Source organism: Triticum dicoccoides, chromosome 1A (genome assembly GCF_002162155.2).
Source record: "Triticum dicoccoides isolate Atlit2015 ecotype Zavitan chromosome 1A, WEW_v2.0, whole genome shotgun sequence".
Classification (NCBI taxonomy): domain Eukaryota; kingdom Viridiplantae; phylum Streptophyta; class Magnoliopsida; order Poales; family Poaceae; genus Triticum; species Triticum dicoccoides.
In genome coordinates this window covers 564656342-564672801 of record NC_041380.1, presented here as the reverse complement: position 1 = coordinate 564672801, position 16460 = coordinate 564656342, and the positions used below count along the sequence as shown (strand labels likewise).

The 16460-nt window shown below is 47.1% G+C and overlaps 1 protein-coding gene across 1 annotated transcript; it reads right to left on the bottom strand.

Annotated features, from left to right (window-relative positions):
- Positions 1 to 77: 77 nt before the first annotated feature.
- On the bottom strand, positions 78 to 5210 carry LOC119291046 (CDP-diacylglycerol--serine O-phosphatidyltransferase 2). Its single transcript, XM_037569741.1, has 12 exons — positions 4622 to 5210; positions 3802 to 3867; positions 3574 to 3633; positions 3315 to 3405; positions 3112 to 3166; positions 2937 to 3016; positions 2714 to 2830; positions 2533 to 2617; positions 1822 to 1913; positions 751 to 1004; positions 563 to 651; positions 78 to 456 (listed from the first exon to the last, which is right to left on the bottom strand). The coding sequence occupies exons 1-12, from the start codon at positions 4750 to 4752 to the stop codon at positions 329 to 331; spliced, it is 1248 nt and encodes a 415-aa protein (XP_037425638.1). The 5' UTR covers positions 4753 to 5210; the 3' UTR covers positions 78 to 328.
- Between the last annotated feature and the right edge of the window lie 11250 nt (positions 5211 to 16460).

Genomic DNA, 16460 nt, shown 5'->3' with positions numbered 1-16460 from the left:
ACAGAAAAACAGCCCCAGACTTGTATATTTTTTGTACACAAAGATTGTCCGAGCATTTTGAGACAGACCCCAATCAATGTGACAATCTCAATTTATTTGCTCGTTACATCATGCCTTGATGCATTATTGTTGATTGATCTGGAATTGTCAATCTTATGATGCTGGCAACAATGGGCTGCTGTGACAGACCAGGTTCGCGTCACTGTCAGGAGCAACATGGAATTTGCTCCCCTGAGGTTTTTAAGTTACATCATATATGTACAGCCTATGTATAAAAAAAAGCAACTATGAAGTGATTCCAGTAGAAATCATTCTTCACACCAAACTATCAGAGATTCTTTCTCTGGAATTTCTGGTGGTTACTCCACGACCACGCGAGCAAGAAGACCACGAACGCTATCCCCGCCGACCTCCAAAAGATGATCAGCCAGGTAGGCATCGGATCATGAAAAAGACCTGGCCAGATTAATTCCGATTTCCGTATGTTAAGACACTTAAATGCCGATTTTGCAGCGCATGAAACAGCAGGGTATATGTGACGAGGTGAGAAAGGTGAGCTCACCATGCCCAAACTTCATGCAGATAAGAAGCTCCACTATGCATATGGCTACAGAGAGCCAACAGAAAGCCCCGACCTTCTTCACCGGTTTGCTGAGGTGATCAAAACAGTTCATGGCCAAATGTCAAAAGTCCATCAATAAATGCATGCTTAATTTGTTCACAGGTTTGTGCAGAGGAACTGAGAAGTACCTGTCCTGCAGGTAGGAGTTGTACTCGCGGATGGTCGGGATCGCAATCAGCCACCACAGGATCAATCTGTACACAACCAAGGGATTCCTTGGAGGGATCCAGAGACAGAATTTAAGGAAAAATGTGTTGAGCTCCACCATCATGAAAACGACGCAGAGGAACAACACTTGGATGAACCGCAACGGCCCCATGAAGGGCTGCCATTGATCCTTGTCCCACTGTGCAGGAGTGAACTGGCTCAACGATCTTTTCACCTGCAAATTAAAAGGGATGCAGTAGATGGTGTAAGCAGGCTGAATCAAAACCAACTAGTCTGCACAGCTAAGCTTCAAGATTCAACGAAAAATCACACTGACAACACTGACACCAGCTTATGTTGAACTTTTTTATTAAAGTTTAGTTAACTAATATAAAGTCAGTCAAAAGTTCCCATGAATAAACTGTGAAAAGATGATAGAAACAGTATAGTTTCTTTTAAACAACATTTCCTTTTCTCAGACTCTAGCTAGCTTCCTTCCAAATCAACGTTTGTTAGGCCATACCATCATACCAATTCCTTAGCTGTACAAAGGCTGATTAACAAGTTTGGTTGTTTGTAACAGGCTGTGACTGTTCACATGTGGGTACAGTGCCAGATAAATGCATAGATAATTGGCATGCAGCAGACAAATTATGGAAGGGGAAAAAATCATGGAACAATAATGACAAAAGACCGATTTGAACAGCGCAAGACACAGCCCCACTGGGATGCCCTTGCATCATGTTGCCTGGTATCTCACATACAAGAAGTCAAAGCAATTCACTTTTTCCTCAGTAACTGGCTGACAGCAAAGGTTTCATGGAGTTACTGGTCTTGCACTACAATCTGGTCAGAGTCTGTCATAACTCAAAACATTATTCATACTGTAAATTTTAGAAAGCCAGAGGAGACCGTGGGAATCTGACAAGTACAGGATCTTGGCCATTCATTGTGGCAAAAGAACACTGATGTGCTCATTAGGGACTGTGGATGCAATTGAATCATGAGACAAGGCGGCCATTGGTCTGTTGATGTATTTTCAGTGAACATACCTTACCCATGATGCTGGGCTGTCGGCTCAGTCCAACCCATTCATATGTTTTACCATCGAAGTATCGGACCGTGTGCATTCCCGCCCAAATACCTGAATCAGAATACCAGAATTTCAGTAAAAGATTGCACCTGTGACAGAACTAGCAGTTGGTGCTCAGGCAAAATGATGAGGTGTTGCAGCAACAGATAGAAATGGTTTACTGAAGTTCAAAAGACGTCCAGGTGAAATATCATGAATTTTAAATGACCTGAACACCGTTAGCTCCCGTACACATAGCATTTGATAATTAAACTAGCCATCCCGTCAACATAAGGGCAATCAATATTCGAAATAGTGATTTGTGTATTAATTAAAGACTTGTTTCGCTAGTGGTACTTGCAACAGAAAGTCCAGTTTCTACCACTGAAGCAAATGATCAAGAGAAACTAAATTTTATTGTCAAGTAGGAAGTATGTATAGCAATCAGTAGTATGTCGATCACGCACTACAGCTTATCCAGTCCTTCCAAATTTTGGATACATCACATCAACATTTTTAATGTTATCATGTTACAGTTGATAAGGTCAGATTCAGAGGAACTGTATCAAATCAAGCAAAGCGAGAAGTACTCGGCTATTTGAATATGCATAAATCTGTTACAGGAAATTTCTGGGTAATACAAGGCATGAAAAAGGTATGCAAAGTCATTAAGTGCCTTTAGATGTCTCACCAAACCAATTGCAGATCAAGATGTCCAAGATAATACTATCCCACCAGCACTCATTAAAGTTTGGCAACATATGTCGGAACGTAAGCTGCAAAAAGATGATAATAAGCACACTTCATTGTCAAAGACGGCAATAAGGAGACAAAAAACATAACTCCTCCCAAACAAGACGACCAGATCTAACCTCCATTAGCTCAAAGCCAATCGACAAGACCCAAAGGAGAGCTTGATTCCGTATCATTACAGCCTTGCCCCACCAGCCCAAAACATGGGCGACCACAAATTCATCAAACAATGTCTCCTATATATTGATCACGGAAGCCGTCAAATTTGGTGGAATATAATGACAGCAACAATAAAAACTAGGCCATCTTCATGAAATGGGAAGGTTCACATGGAAATCATACATAAATATTTATGAACTTGTTTTTAGGGTTTTCTGGAACATACAGACGGCAATCGGCTCCATAGGATCTCTCCGGTAACTCTGCATTTGGGTAAAAAAAAGGGGATTATGAACAATCTTTTCACATTTTAACCACTGTTGAATGTGAAACTAACTAATTCACACAAAGACGTTACCAACTCCAAGATCAGGAGAAAGGTGTTTCATGAACCGGCGAGCATCATCACGATTCTGGAAAACGAGGGAGAAATTAGGAGAAGGCACTGTATAATCTATGATGTAGCACACATGCACGTTTGTGGCATTTACTCATGAAGTGTCAAAATCAATGTGTTAAGATGCTAACAGAACAGTAACAAATAGTGTGCATATATCTAACCTGGAAAAGAAGAAACGTGAGAGCAACAAGGTAAACAACCGCCAGCCCATGCACCAGGCGCCAGAAAGCAGGATGGGGCCGAATAAGTATCCTGTCACAATTTTTGCCAGATGGCTGAATTATTGTCCATCAAATCATCCAATGAGACCAGCACACCAAGCAAATTTACAAGAATCTTAAATCAACTGAATTTGCATAATTAAGCACTAATGTTCAGTTTCTACAGAAAAACTTAAAAACTGAGAAAAAAATAACTCACGTTGATGGTGCCTGGAGTGTGCAATAGGCAAGGAACACCGCAATCATAGCCCAGACACCCCTGGAAAGCGCCAGCAAGGCAAAAATCATGTCAGCGTCGCTCGCTCTCCCCAATCATTTTTGCCGAAAAGGCGGCATCAGAACCCATTTTTCCCCAGCCGTGTTAAACATGACAGCGAAAAGGAAAATTCAGGTTGCATTCAGCCATACTACTACTAGTACATAGTACCTCTTGATAGATGTCGAGCTGCTGTGGGAGGCAGCGCCCTCCGGGTCCAGAGCTCCACTCGCCCAGCTGAAACGGGAAACAATTGAATCTCAGGTCAGATGGCCTCCAGAGAAAGTAATGAGCAGAAGAACAGTCCACATTTCTTCAGTAGTACTACAAGTTACTGAATCCGTTGCTTGCCCCGCATGAGTTCAGACACATCTTTCTTATGGGAGATGGGATGGCTTGGCACTCAGCTCACTCAAGGGAGGATTGTCTCTGGGGTTTGTTTAGCTCCTCTAAGCTTGATGGGGGCAGTTGTCACTCTCATCCGTCCATTCATCAAGCAACAGCAAGGGTGTTCTTCTAGAATGAGGCGAAATGCAGCCGAGCAGCAGAAGAATATTTTCAGATGATAAAAATTGGCATGAGATATTCGGAAAAGATTTGGATTCTCATCACCACTCCTACCCCTACACTCTCCTAGGTTAGGTTGGCTCATTATGCTTCAATCATTCATTGAAAAGTTGAATCCTTTGGCACGAAGCCCATTAAACTTGGACTGAGAAAAAAAAGTATTCTTCTCTGGAAAATAAAACAGCCATGAAGGGTGTACAACTCTGACACTGTTGCAGCACCTGATATCCCTGCACGCTCTTGTACTTGCCCCGGCGCAGAGCGCACGCTTTTTCACATCTGGTTTTGACTTTCACAGTCAGTCACACCGCACGGTCGGCGGAAGAAGAAGAAGAAGAAAAAAGATAAAAAAAAGCTCGGGAATTGCGACGAGCACGAGAGGAATCAATCGACCGGGGATGGGGATGGTGATTCGGTTGCTTACATGAGGAGGCATGCGCCGACGAGCAGCACGGAGATGGTGCGCGGCTTGTAGAGCCAGGCCGTCCACGGGTCGTACTCCTCCGCCGGCGGCGTGCGCGGCCGCGCCCTCTGCCTCGCCGCCGCCGCCTCCATGCCGGCCCGAAACAGAGGAACGGCAGAACGGACGCCGCGGACTATCGGCGGCGGCGACCGCCGGCCAGACGGAGGCTCGGGAGGAGGTGGCTAGACGCCAAGAAGGCGGCCTGCCGCCAGCGTCCCGACACGTATGGATGGATAGGCTGGCAACTGCCGCCCGAGAAATCAAGGGAGAGTTGAGGACTCCAGCTGCCCTCGTGGCCCTATCCGTAGCGCTGGCCGAGGAAGGATACAGAATTTGGCGGAAGCGGAGGCGGCGGGCGATCGGAGCCGGTGGGAGCCGAGGAAGGAGGAGGCGGCGGCGCTCTTCTTCTTTAAAGAAGGAAGGCAGGCGGAGGGAATCGGGAGGAAACGGGACGGGACGGGGGAGGAGGCGTGTGCGATGGAGTGTCCACGTACGACGCGGCGGCGCCACGGAAATCACGGAACCACCGCCGTTCCGTTTGCCCCCTGGCCCGGCCTACGACGCTCCCCCTCTCTCTCTGGCAGGTCCCCCGGCTCCCCGGGCTCGGCTGGCACCTAGGTAGGGCCATTATTCCCGGCCCGGTTCACCAACCAATTTTGTTGGATTCCACTTGTATTTTTCTCACAGAAACACCACGAAAATTGTGAGAAACGTCAAACAATGCATAGAAATACATTGAAACACTAAAACAAAAAGGGGTACGTGTTTGATCACGGGGACTTATTGATATAGGGACTTCAAAAAAAATCCATTTTAGTCTCATCTAAACCAAACATAAAGGACTTATAGAGACTTAAAGTGGGCATTTAGGATTTATGAAAGAATGCCCTTAAGAAGAGTCTTTTTGGGACTTTTAGGCCTTCTTTGGTTTGTAGGAATGTCATAGGATTTCTATAGGATAGGATTTGCATAGGAAAATTTCCTTTGAGGCCCTTTGGTTTGTAGGAATGGATTCCTATTCCTATATAGGATAGAAATCAATCCTTCACAATTTGGAGGAAAAAAACATTAGCTAAGACTCAATGGAAAAATTCATATCCTATGCATCAAATAACATCTCTTTCTCTATGGGAATTGAGATGCATGTCATCTCACTTCCTATGATTTTCCTATTTCTACAACATTTCTATCCTAGGATTATCATAGGAATAGGAATTCTGTAGGAAATGAGATGGCATGTATCTCAAATCATATGAGTAGGAATAGGAAACGAGATGTCATTTGATTGACACCAAAGAAATTTTTTCATTGAGTCTAGGCTCATTTTTATTTTCCTATGAAATGTGGAAGATAGGAACCAATCCTATATAGGAATAGAAATCTATTCCTATGAACCAAAGGGCTCTAAAGGAAAAAAATCCTATAAGAATCCTATCTTCTAAAATTTCTATGAAATTCCTCCAAACCAAAGTAGGCCTTAGTTGTAACATGGTCTTTTAGTCCATGTTCAGTCTCAGGAACCAAACACATAGGAACTTTTTAGAGACTAGCAACTTTTTAGTTGGGACTAAAAAAACTTCTAGAACTTATGAAACAAACAAGGCCGGAAAAAAAATACATAATAGTCTTCATCCATATGCTTTCTTTTATCTCTTTTTTTTAGAAAACTTTCAATCTACTCCCTCCGTCCCAAAATATAAGAACATAGTGTCAAAAACGTTCTTATATTCTGGGACAGAGGGAGTATTTATCAACTGTCATGGTACTATAAAAAAAATACCAGAAGTAAGAATTACATCCAGGTTCGTAGACGACCTAACAATGACTATACAAGCACTGGAGAGAGCCGAAGATGTGCCAGCGTTATCGTCCCTCTCTCAGCGGAGTCGGGTAAACATTGTTGTAGTAAACAGTCGAGAAGTCGTCGTGCTAAGACCCCATAGGATCAGCGCACCATAACAGCAACCACTGCCGATGAAGAGAAGTCTAGATAGGAAGGATCCAACATGGATACACATAGACGAACGGAGACCACGAGATCCGTCAGAGACACACCTCCATACGCCCTTCAAACATCGCCGGGACGAGGGCTAGGCAGAGATGACCTTATTCCATCTTCAAGAAGCCGCCTCCGCCTCATCTTCCTGAGTATGACACAAACCCTAACAAAACTAAAAACAGAACATTGTTTTCATCTCCGTCTTCTTAGCAAGCCCGTGAAGAACACTCTTGATATCATCAAAAAAAGTGTCGTTAGAAAAGAAAGGTTGTAAAAAAATGCACTAGAATCTCCAATGACCAATACACCCCGCCATGGGTTACAAGAACCGCAGTGGAAACCTGCCACGAGAGGCAGGACAAACACCAAGTACTGCATCCTTACAAAGCATGTAAATGTGGTCAATCCTGAATTTTCTTTTGAGAAACACGTACTCACCCTATGAAACCCCTATTTCTGTAAGCACCTTTCCACATGAAAAAAATGGACATTGTGCAAGCTCCATCACAAAATATCTAGCCTGTCTAAACCATGCTCGGTTCACTCGTTAACTGCCAATAAAAGATATGATGTACGTGTCGGAAAACCCACCCATCAAAGTAAATTGCAACACATACATATGCGTGCGTTCAATGAGAGGAGACGAAGACGTCTGTGGCGACTTCTCAATCTCAGGATGATGTGCCGGCTCAGTTTCTCGGAGATGCTCGCAGGGATAGCGTGTGCGTGCTTGCGTTCATAGGGATGAATGTGCGTATGTATAAGCGTCTGTGTCTGTATTGTGTTTGTTAAAAAGACAAATACATATGTGATATGAGTGTACACATTGTCGTGTTTCTCTAGCCTGCTCGACTACTCGCCGTCGTTTGCTACTCGCACCACATGTAGGCGTGTACGTACGTAGGTAGGTGGGCAGGCATAGGCAGGGCCGGGTGAGACTCTGGCACCGAGTACGTACAGAGGAATCTTGCCCAAGGCGGCCAAGGTGAATATGTTGGCCAAGGGTACGGAGTGCAGAGGAGACCGGGATGGCCACCGCGTCGTACCCTAGCGACACGTACGACGGCCGAATATGATCCGGGACGTCACGCTCAAACCCGCACGGATACACGTCGCGGCACGGCCCCTCGGTCTCCGGCACGGCACGGCACGGGCGCTTGGGTCCGACCACGGACGCGGCTCCACGCTCCGATGCCTCCCCCGCGTCGCTCGTCGGGCGCGCGCACGCTCCCGTCTTGTGCGACTCCTAATTTAATCCTTTGAGAAAAGACACAACCATTCCGGTTCAAAATGTCAACTAAGTGTCAGCTCAAATGATGGTGTTGGTGATCGTTTTTTTCTGAATTTATTTCAAGTCTTTCTATAATATGCGATCAACAAGAGAAGAGAAGATGTTTTCGTTGACTAAGTGTAGCTCAGTCTTCCGGAGGTGTTTATAAGGATAGGGGTTTGCATGCATGCGATCATAAAATTAGTATATACAGTATGTATCAATGTCGAGGTCTATATATCATGTAAATGAAAAAACATTCCAGTTCAAGAAAAAAACACACAGTCATTTCGTTGTCTCTTTCTCTTTACTCCGTACCGTAAGACGGAGATTTAGAAGTGTCGGTCTACAAGATAGTCCTCATGATTCCGTCATGAACAGCAAAATTTCATAAATATATATTTTAAAGAACTCTTTCTATGTTAGGCCCCTGAAAATGTGACTGATATTTGAAACATTTTAGAGTTGTTCCCTTCTCTTCTTTCTCCTGCCACAAGCCTACTTTGCCCCAACCACCGGCCTCCGACATCCACGGCCGGTGGGCGCTACCGTGCACTACCTCGCCGCCCCGCCCTCCTCTCACCTCCTCTGGCCACCTCCCTGACTTCTAAACCCCCCGACCTGCACAACCCCGATGACCCCCGCATCCTCCTCCCAATTAAGTTTCTTTCTGTCTTCACATGGACGATGCTACTCGTTGTCGCTCGCAGCGTCGTTCCCGACTCTGGTGAGGTCCTAGCTCGACCTTGCCGTGGCCGGCGCTCCTCACACCATCCCCGTCTTCATCCTCATGCAAAACAAAAAGTGACCGACGCAAATAGTTTAGGCACATGGGATATAGCGAAAACCGATAATAGGGATGTAAGTTGGGTCTCGTTTAAGTCCACATACGGTCTAACAGCTCAATAATTTTTTTCTTAGGGTAAAATGAACTATGTAACTACCTGCAACTAACTGAACAGGACTTGCGGGCGTCGTTTCTTTGCCATTTACATCCATAGCTGATAAAACAACTGAAAGTATTGAATGTGGCTAAACAATATGTGTTTGGATGGTTAGAAGAACAGTGGTATCCTCTGCCACCAGAGTTCAAGTCTCAACATTGATGCTCGCATTTTTCTATATTTATTATAGCCCTTCCGGTGATGTGTCTAAGACGTCTATGATGACTTTTTCAATCTCAAGATAATATGTCGGCTCGGTCTTTCGGAGATGCTTATAGGGATAGAGTATGCGTGCGTTTATAAGGATGAGTGTGTGCGTGTATATATAAGTGCAAGCATATGTACTATGTTTAAAAAAGTGTGTTGTTTGTTTTTTCTGGTGAAATCAGCATGCTCAATTTCGTTAATGAAAATGGTAGCGGAGCTCCTTTGCTCGATTTATTTCTGGCCACGATTCTTCTCTCGCCTACTCTGCTATTCGTAGTTGCCCTCGAACTGCATGCATGTATACTAAGACTGATCATAGTGGGAAGTAATTTAGGGTATCTCCAGCCGTGCTCCTAAGAAAATCATCTAGGCGTCTTTTTATCCGCCGGCGCTAAAAAATCGGCCCAGTCGCGTCTTCAAGAGCTCAGTTTTCGTCGGCTCGGGCCGAAATTGGCGCCGGCGGACCCAATCTAAACCCGACGCGCTGGGGGTCGCTCGGGGGCGCCGGGCGAATTGTTTTTGACGCGAAGAGCCGCGGGCCCGCCGCGTCAGCGACTCTACCCTCTTCTCGCCCCTTCGTCGTCCTCATCGCCTCGTTTCCCGCGGCGAATCAATGCCAAAGCTGCCGCGCGCTGCCGCGCCGGTCAGCCTTCATTGATGCCTCACGGGCGACGCAGTGAAGGCTGGGCGGCGCGTCCCTCGACCGCCACGCAATCACGCCACGCGTAACGCGCCGGCAAAGCCTACCACACGGTGCCTCCGCCTATAAAAGCCCGACTGCAAGCGTGCCGGAGAGACTCACCCCGATCATCCACCGACGACGCGCTCATTTCTCCCCCTTTCCTCCTCTCGCCGTCACCAGTTGAGAAAGCATGGCCGAGCGTTTCCCAGACGACGACGCAGCGGCGAACGGATTCGGGCGCCGTCATCTGCACGAGGACGAGGCTCGCCTCCTTTTCGAGGCCGAGTACCCGGTCCCGCCGGACATGCGGGTGCCCGGGGCTTGGAGGATCAGCATCGGCGGCGTGCCGGTGCCACCACCACCCACCGGGGCGACGCGGCGTGCGGAGATCGCACGCATCCGCGCGTCCCTGCCACGGGCGGCGAAGGAGGGGCCACGGTACGTCCCCGACAGCCCGCTCTGGGAGCCCTACTTCCGCCGCCGTCACGTCGAGCAGCTCGAGGCCACCAACGACGTCGTGCCCTCCGGCAGGCTCAACTCCGATGGCCGGCGCCGGTGGTGGGGCGTGCCCGGCCGCACGTTGGAGGCCGTCCTCGAGTACATCGAGGGCGGCAACACGCCGCGCCTCGAGTATCCCGCTCCCCCGTCCTTCTCACGCCGCCGGGGAAGCTCCTGGACGCCGAGGCGCATGGAGACCGGGGCGTCCTCCTCCTCGTCCGGCGGCTCTCCCTGCCTCCGCCTCCGCCCCGTCAAGCCGGAGCCCCAGGACACGCCTGTCAGCGCGCGTACCCGCAGCTCCGGCGGCTGTCCCTGCCTCCACCTCCGCCCCGTCAAGCTGGAGCCCCAGGACACGCCTGTCAGCGCGCGTACCCGCAGCTCCGGCGCCCTCGTCGAGCCCAAGGTGGAGTCCAGCCTCCCCCCGGAGTACGAGGAGATAGCCCGGCGCGGCTTCTCCGACGAGGACGCCATGCGGTGGTCGCGCGACGACTACGTGCGCGAGGAGATGGTCCGGCAGCGCCGGGCCCTGGAGGAGATCGCCGCCCGCAAACGTGGGCGCGAGGACGGGGACGGTGTTATCGTCCTCGATAGCGACGATGACGACGCCCCCGGACCGTCCAACCCGCCGCGCCAACCGGGGAGGGATGCAGCAGGGACGGCGGAGGCGTAGGCGGGGGCGACGACGACGGCGGCGGCGGCGGTGACTACACGCGGTTCTACAGCCTCCTCGGCATGTAGAACCACGTGGGCGGGCGGCGAGACGGGCGGCGAGGGAGATGGCGGGGGTAGCCCGCGGTAGTTTTTTTTTCTTTTTTTTTGTAAAATATGTTTAAATTTGAATGAACTCACCCGTGTTTGCGTTGTGTTTGCGCCGAATTTGAACATTTTTAAAAACCCGTGGGGGGCCGCGACTGGGGGCATCACGCCCGCAGTGCGCGGTTTAGCGCCGGTGCGTCCCCAGGGGGCGATTTTTTGCCCCCTCCTGGGGGGCCAACGGCTGGAGATGCCCTTAGACTAGTGTTATGTATATGACACTAATCTAAGTTACTACTACCTTTATAATGCAAAGTAACATAATAGTAGTATCTTAGATAGCTTCATTTATTAGCTTGTAGACTCGCCTTGTCTTGAAAAGTGCTATGTTACAGTAACATATTATGTTACCACCTCTCATTAATTATATGCCACATAAGCAACAATTTTTTAAAGTGTTATGTTACTAGATAAGTTACTCTCACTATGACTAGCATAAGTACTTCATCCGTCCTATAAAACAAGACGCTTTTTGATATATTAGTGTAAAATGTCGTATATTGTGGAATAGAGAGAGTTTTGTTTAACATAGTACAGACGCAAGTGCCCATATATGTGCGCATACACTCATCCATATGAACGCACACACGCACATCCTATCTCTATGAGCATCTTCAAAAGACCGAGTCGGCATATCATCTTAAAATTTGCGAAGTCTCCTCTCACTGAATACGCATCGCTGAAAGTCCTGCAATAAATTCAAAAATAAATACAAACACTAGAAGTTAAACCTTGAGGGCCGGAGATACCACAATCCCTTTAACCATTCAACCACAGGTTGGTTTGGTACATAGAGGCTTGGGATGACTTGGGCACCGAGTAGGAACACTCGCCTCACCTCCGGGCTCCAGAGGACAAAGCAGACCGTACCCGCGCGCGCAGGCGCAGGGGAAGGCGACACGACGGGCACGCCATACATATAACCCGGGAGGCGTCGCCGTCGCGGCCAAACGATCCACGACGGGAACCTTCCCCTCCGCGCTTGGGAAGGCCGCGCGCATGCATGCAGGGCGGGCGCTTGGGCCTGGGCGCGGACCGCGGTGAGCGCCACACGGTTCCCGCTGGGACGCGCCGTCCGTCCGTGTTGTTTGCTTGCTTGCTCGCTGACCGGCGCCAGGGGACGGGCATCGGGACGTGCACGGCGACGTACGGTCCATCCAGACCAGGCATCCACGTCGCCGGCCTGAACAGGACGACGATGCGGTGCCATGACGTGTCGCCCCGTCCGTCCTGCTAGCGGCCAGCCGGCCACCGTTTGCTTCTTCTTTCGTCGTTAGGAAAGTGGTACCAGCAATGAAGTGAAACATGGGGGACTGCAGAGGTGCAGACTTCACGATCCTCGTCTCCGGCCGGTTCAATCCTCGGCCGCGGCACGACACCTGGTGGTCGCTGGCCTAGTCGGATGTTTTCTTTGCTAGAATCAGCACTCTTCTTCTACATATACCCACCCAAAAGATTCTTCTCTTAATTGTTCATCTATAGTAGATTATATATTTTTTGCCACGAGCTCCTGAGTGTTAAAGACCACGAAAACTGGCACGCACCTTGCGCATGTAAGCATATTGAATGACAAAAAATAATAATCAGTTTTCTTTTAAATTTTTGTCATCAGGTCAAAGCCGATCAAAATTTGGGCGGTCAAACCAGTGGAACTGGTCAAAATCTGGTTTTGGACTAAATTTACCTGATTTTCAGACTTGAAGGACTAATTGTGTATCAAAAAATCTTGAGGGACCAAGACTATACTTTTGGGAAACTCAAGGGACAAAAAACATACTCCCTCCGTTCCTAAATATAATAAGTCGTTTTTAAAGACTTCAATATGAATTACAAGTCATATATAGTCCATATTGAAATTTTAAAAAAGACTTGTATGTCGTATGTAATCCATATTGAAATCTCTAAAAGACTTATATTTAGGAACGGATGGAGTGCTTTTCTCTTAAAATAATGTGTGATTGCAACAATATATAAATCAGCTTTTCCACTCTCCTCCTCAATATTGATATCCATCTATGACACAAATAACACATAATAAATATCATTAAATTTGGTCCACAACAAAACAAAACATTTGATCCTCAACACATGATACATGCCATTACAAATTAGTAGCAAATAGATCCACAACAATATAAACAAGTTGAAATCAATACAAATAAGTTTAGAACAAACAAAGTAGCAGAACACATGCTCTAATATTTTTGATAAATGTATCACTTGTCCTCTTGATCCATTCTAGCCTCACACTAGTTGTCTCCTCCTTGAGGGCACTGAACACATCACGATGTTCCTTCTTCATAAACAACTGTAGAGCATGGAAATACACTTCACTTCTAAGCAGATCTTCATCATTCATCACCACGTCCTTCATCTTTTTAATCTCATCTCTCACAAGATCCTCCTTCATTTCAGATGTCACCGATTTGCGGCTAATCTTTCTCTTTCCCCAAAGGTCAGAAATACACGTAATCACTATCTTTTGCACCATCGCACGATTAGGTGAATAAGGACATGATCTCTTTTTTAGACCTTTAACTTTGATAGATGTAAGAGCAACTCTAGCAAAGTCGCCATATTGACATACTCCATATGGATTATGGAGGCTGCGGAGGTTGCATGCAAACACAGAACCACCATAATATCAAATTGTGGGACACATGTACCAATGGGGCATCCCTTTTCCCCAATTATAATAAAGATCCCATGTGAGGTGGGGACCACTTGAAATTTCCTTCCCACAACAACTGCCATATGAAGTGCGCTCCAAAAGGCACCCCAAATCGCCATATATGTAGTTTGGGAGGCCAAATATGAAGGGCCTTTCCAAATCTGCTAGAGTGCCTTTTTTTTTACCAAAATCATCATAATGGTGGTTATCATGGAGATCAGACCAATATGACGACTGTGTGCTAGAGTTGCACCAACATGGGTAGCGTCTAATTCACATCCCGAGCCCGCCATGTTAGCATCTTCATTCTGAATTTTGAGAGCCACAGACTTGCGACGAGGGAGGTGGCGCCCCTCGCATACTCATTTGTCACACTAACATCAAAAAATATCTTACTCATTTTGTCCTCAACCGCTAGTGGAGCGAATCAACACTTGGCCGCCAGTTCATTTCTCTGATAAAATATATCGCAAGTTAGTGCTACAATTCCAAGAGAAAAAGGTAACCCAAATGTGAAGATACGAATACATGCATCTCACTTGCCCACCACTCATCGCTAGCCGCAATGGTCATGGTAAGAAGATCTAATCATGATGGATGACTCTTGGTCAATGTCTTCCAAACAATGTGCTCTTTTTTCAGTATATCCTACTTGTTCTTGAATTGTTTGCGTGTGTAATTTCTCTTGGTGTGCTCAGATAACTTATCAAATTGTCGTACCCAAGGTTTGTCAACCATCCATCTTTTCCACGATTATTTGCATTCACTTCTTCCACATAAATATGAAGGAAAAATCCAAGGTTGATACTATCTCACTATGCTTTCATCTATTGCTCGTCATGCCAAAACAAAAGAATTACACAAAATTATTATCAAGAAAATCACAAAGAATTTTATTCACAAGCATTGGAACAACCCCACTGCCAATACAAAAGATACTCTTTTTTGTTTCTTTGTTCATTATCAAATATGCAGTGGTTGGCGATGGCCTATCCGCCATCCATGTACACGACGTCAGAGGAATGGGAGTCGAGCAACAGGACTGAAGGGGACCGGCTGCGACGACTGCTACCCAAAGGAAGAACCATAGATTTGTACCTGCCAGCAGATGAACGCGAGAAGAGGAGGTTCACACGGATGTTTTTCTTCCTGTGGGGACGAGTCGGTTGCATTTTCACTGTAAAATGTGCGAAAAACTGGGGCGCTTCAACATACCCATTTAGTTTTAAGTGGACTTGCTCGAAAAGCCACCCTCCGCCATCGTTTATTCATTGTGAAGGGGGTGTGGGTGAAAATACGTTGAGCCTTACCTCCTCAAACGAGTTCTTTGAGGTTCCTAGATTATGTTCACATTAAGCTGCTATAATAAGCCGTAGTAGCTATATGTAAGGTGACTGAATTTGCAATTTGGGTAAGTCAATTCTCTCCTTAATAATAAAGCACCGGATTGACTTTGTCGGGTTCACCGTTACAATACGCTTCTTCCCGTGAATTTACACTTTCAATTTTTTCATCTATATTATTTTCTACATCCGAGGTGGTACTATCCGTTCTTTCCATGTTTCTTACGTTCGTTGGAGTTCCAAGCCTTTCTTCTACAGGTACGTCCTTTCTGCTAGATGGGCCCCAGTGCACCACATGGCCCAACGAAACCGAGCTAGGCCTGGTGAAAAGTAAACGACAGTCTCCTCCCCGCTCGATCGCTCCCCTGTTCTCAGGCGCACCAGCCGCCGGGGCCGAACTGGTCTCATAAACACCGCCACAGGCGTCTCTGACACGGACTCCATCGCCCGTTCTGAACTTATAAAAAGGCCTTGAGTCCCAAGTTTAGTGCGTCCAATCTCGCCGTTCGGCTCGATATTGCCGCACCGACGCGTTCAATCTTATCCGCCGGCTGCTGGGTGCCCGCGCCGCTCCCAATATCTAGCGACCCACGGCTGCCCCTCCCAGACCTAGATCGGCTCCACACCGCCACTTGCGACCCTGGCTCCGATGAATGACAACCCACAGTTGCTCCTTCCTGTCTCCGGGAACCCACTACTTTGACCCTGCTTTGACGACCAACGAGCGTGACGACCACCCACGGATGCAACTCCCTTCTCTACCGGTGCAGGAAGCGGCTCCTCCGTCCTTCAGATCCAGCAAGGTCCCAACAATGCCAGTTCTAGAAACATTATAGCGATGAGAGCACCAGGGCCGCCGTCTCTGAATTTTGTTCGGAGTCAATACAAAGGAGAAGATGTTTCGGGTTTTCTTGATAAAGAGGCTAGCTGCTTGCCCCAAAGTTTGGTCTAAACTGCCGATGCTACTTTATATTGAAGAGAGGTTTTGAGGCAGAAGGTCCCTTTGGAGTTTGGACACTGGTTTTTTTAGTCGCGGAGGATCTGATAGAGATTGGTTGTGACCTATGGAGATGAGATTCTACGTGCATTAAGAACCTTTGAATTTCTTCAACCGTCACATATCCTTTTGTTTTTCTCTTGTATCCCTGAAAAAGATTGTGAATTGTTAGCTTAGTGTCGATGAAAGTTGCATATCACTTGTTCTCCTGTAAAACGCTCAGTAGTCACTCTCTTAGTCCATCAGATTTTGAATTATTAGCTTAGTGTCCATAAATGGTGCATATCACTTTGTCTTAAGTAAAAGACTCTTAGTCAGTATCTTAGTCCATTCATAATTACTAGATTCTTGCGTCTATGCATATGTTAGGTATGTC